Below are 2,738 nucleotides of genomic sequence, written 5' to 3' on the forward strand. Positions count from 1 at the left end.
GCAGCCTCGACCTGCTGTGCTCCGGTGATCCTTCCGCCTCAGCCTTCCAAGTAGCCGGAATTACAGGCATGCGCTACCACACCCGGGTGATTTTTTGATTTATTGTAGAGATGAGGTCTCACTGCCCAGGCGGATCTCGAACCTGTGGGCTCAGGCAATCCACTCACCTCAGCCTCCCAAAGGTGCAGGATTACAGGCTGAGCCACCGAGCCCGGCTTGGGGCTGTTTATTTTTTAAATTTTTTTGAGTCAGAGTCTCACTCTGTCGCCCAGACTGGAGTGCAGTGGGACACTCAAGGCCACTGCAGCCTCGACCTGCTGGACTCAGGCAGTCCTTCTGCCTCAGCTTTCCAAGTAGCTAGAACTACAGGCACTCGCCACCACATCCGGCTAATTTTTTGATTTATTATAGAGACGAGGGTCTCACCAAGTTGCCCAGACTGGTCTCAAACCCCTGGACTGAAACAATCCTCTCACCTCGGCCTCCCAAAATGCTGGGATTACAGGCTTGAGCCTCTGTGCCCAGTCGAGGCTGCTTATTGAGAAGAGTTTACAGGGAGTCGAGGACTGAGGCAGGGAGCTCAGTCAGGAGACTCTTGCAGTATTCCAAACCACATGGAATAGTGAGTGCTTGGATTCTGGATTTGCCAGTGAATTGGGATGTGGGATGTGAGGGAGAGGCATAACCAAGATTATTTTAAGGCCCTGACTCCTGCAGGCTTCTGAAACCGTAGCACTTTGGTTGTACTGTAAGTAGTATCCAGGCTGTTAAATGAGTACTTTGCTAAAGAATAGCCCTAGAACTATTTTAGGTAGTTTTGCTTTACAAACCATTACCATAACTCTTCTTTTTTAAAGCTCTTCACAGAATACGGTCGTCTGGCAATGGATGAAATTTTCCAGAAACCTTTCCAGGTAGAATATTAACTGTGAATGTAATTCATATCTTTGTTTTAGTTCACAGACCAGCAAACTATCACTCACAGGCCAGATCTGACCCGCCACCTGTTTTTATATGACTAGTGAGCAAAGAATGGTTTTTACATTTTTAAATGATTGAAAAAAAACTAAGAGAACAATATGATATGACGTGCAAACCATCTGAGATTCAGATGTCAGTAGCCGTAGCTAAGGGTTTAGTGCACCACGGCCATGCTTACTTGTTTATGTGTTGTCTGTGGCAGCCACAGCAGAGATGAGTAGTTGCTTAAAATTTTTACTGCCTTGATTTTCATGGAAAATGATTGCTGACCTCTGCTTTAGCTAATTGTCTCTTGAGGATGAGGAAACACAGCAGCCTCATTGACGTCAGAGGGGCTTTAACGTGTGAGCCTTGTGTCTTTTCCTTTCTGGCGACTTGGTGATTAGCTGGCGCTGGATGGTTTTCTCTCTAATTCTTTTCTACATTCCCCATCCTTGCCGTGAGTGCAGAGCCCAGGAGTTAGCATGTCCTCATCAAGCTCTTCCTTCTGCTCCTGCTAACCTGTGGGAACAAAAATAGCTGATGACATACATTGACCTCACACTTGGCTTGAACTTGTGTTTATAAAGTTTCTAGGGCAACCCCCTCGGGTCCCCTCCCCCTGTGGGAGCTTTTCTGTCCTCTCAATAAATCCTGCTTTCAAAAAAAAAATGATAATAATAATAAATAAAGTTTCTAAGGCTTTATAGAGCAGGTCAACCCTTCACATTTCCTTGCCCCTTTTGAAGAAGCTGGCATTACGCAAAAAAGTATTGTGGGGATTGTTATCTTTTTTATTTTTTGGAATCGGATTCTCACTCTATTGCCCGGGCTGGAGTGCAGTGGCGTGCTCCTGGCCACTGCAGCCTCGACCTGCTGGCTCAGGTGATCCTTCTGTCTCAGCCTTCCAAGTAGCTGGAACTATTGTAGAGACAAGGTCTCACCATGTTGCCCAGGCTGGTCTCAAACCCTGGGCTCAGGCAGTCTTCTTGCCTCTGCCTCCCAAAGTGTTGGGATTACAGGCGTGAGCCACCATGCTCAGCTGAATTTGTTATCTTAAAAATGCACTTATGCATTGTTATAATATGTTCCACTATTTTCCTAAATAGACACTGATGTTTTTGGTTCGGGACTGGAGTTTTCCTTATGAATACAACTATGGACTTCAAGGAGGAATGGCATTTTTGGATAAACGTTTACAGGTAAGTGAGTGGGAATATAGTCTTTTGAGGAATTATCTTAACGAAGTGATAGCTTTCTCGTTTGCCTTTGGCCATTGTATTTAAAGCAGAGTTTTAATTTTTTTCTTTTTTTTTTTTAACATTTTGTTAGTACTTTATTTGCATTTTTGGAGACGATATACAGATTTATAGGAAACATTGATTTTCCCCCCAAACATTAGAAAAAAGGTTTTTTTTTTTTTAAAAAAGAATCTACTGCCTTAGAAGAAAAGTCTCCAGCAAGCACACGGTCAACTCAGATTGGAGGAACCAGTGAAGTGGAAGTTACATATAGGCAATAAGTTCAGAATTCTTCACAAATGGCTTCTTGTCAAGTTGTGTTAGGCTCCAAATGGGCCATCTCAGCTTACAGCTGGCAACACACAAACAAAGCCTCTAGGGTCCCATCAAGTATGGATACAGGGCTCACTCTCCAGGAGGCTGCATCTGTTTACAGAACTCATCAAACTGCTGCTGCTCCAGTTCTGTCATGACTCTGTTGAGGGCATAAATCTCTGCTCTTTGTCTTTGCTTCAGCTCCTGTTGGGCTGACTTCTG

At 44.3% G+C, this 2,738-nt stretch overlaps 1 protein-coding gene and 1 pseudogene across 1 annotated transcript in view; one reads left to right on the plus strand and one right to left on the minus strand.

Moving 5' to 3' along the window:
* Nucleotides 1–2,738, plus strand: part of ATL3 (atlastin GTPase 3) — a 30,429-nt gene that overhangs the window by 14,634 nt on the left and 13,057 nt on the right. The window contains exons 5-6 of the mRNA XM_008073147.1: nucleotides 858–914; nucleotides 2,070–2,162. Coding sequence (XP_008071338.1) covers nucleotides 858–914; nucleotides 2,070–2,162 — 150 coding nt within the window. The remainder of the gene's footprint in view (nucleotides 1–857; nucleotides 915–2,069; nucleotides 2,163–2,738) is intronic.
* The window catches only part of LOC103275745, a 222-nt pseudogene continuing 90 nt past the window's right edge, over nucleotides 2,607–2,738 (minus strand).

The sequence above is a fragment of the Carlito syrichta genome, unplaced genomic scaffold (genome assembly GCF_000164805.1).
Source record: "Carlito syrichta isolate Samal-C Ts95f unplaced genomic scaffold, Tarsius_syrichta-2.0.1 Scaffold315696, whole genome shotgun sequence".
In the NCBI taxonomy this organism is placed as follows: Eukaryota; Metazoa; Chordata; class Mammalia; order Primates; family Tarsiidae; genus Carlito; species Carlito syrichta.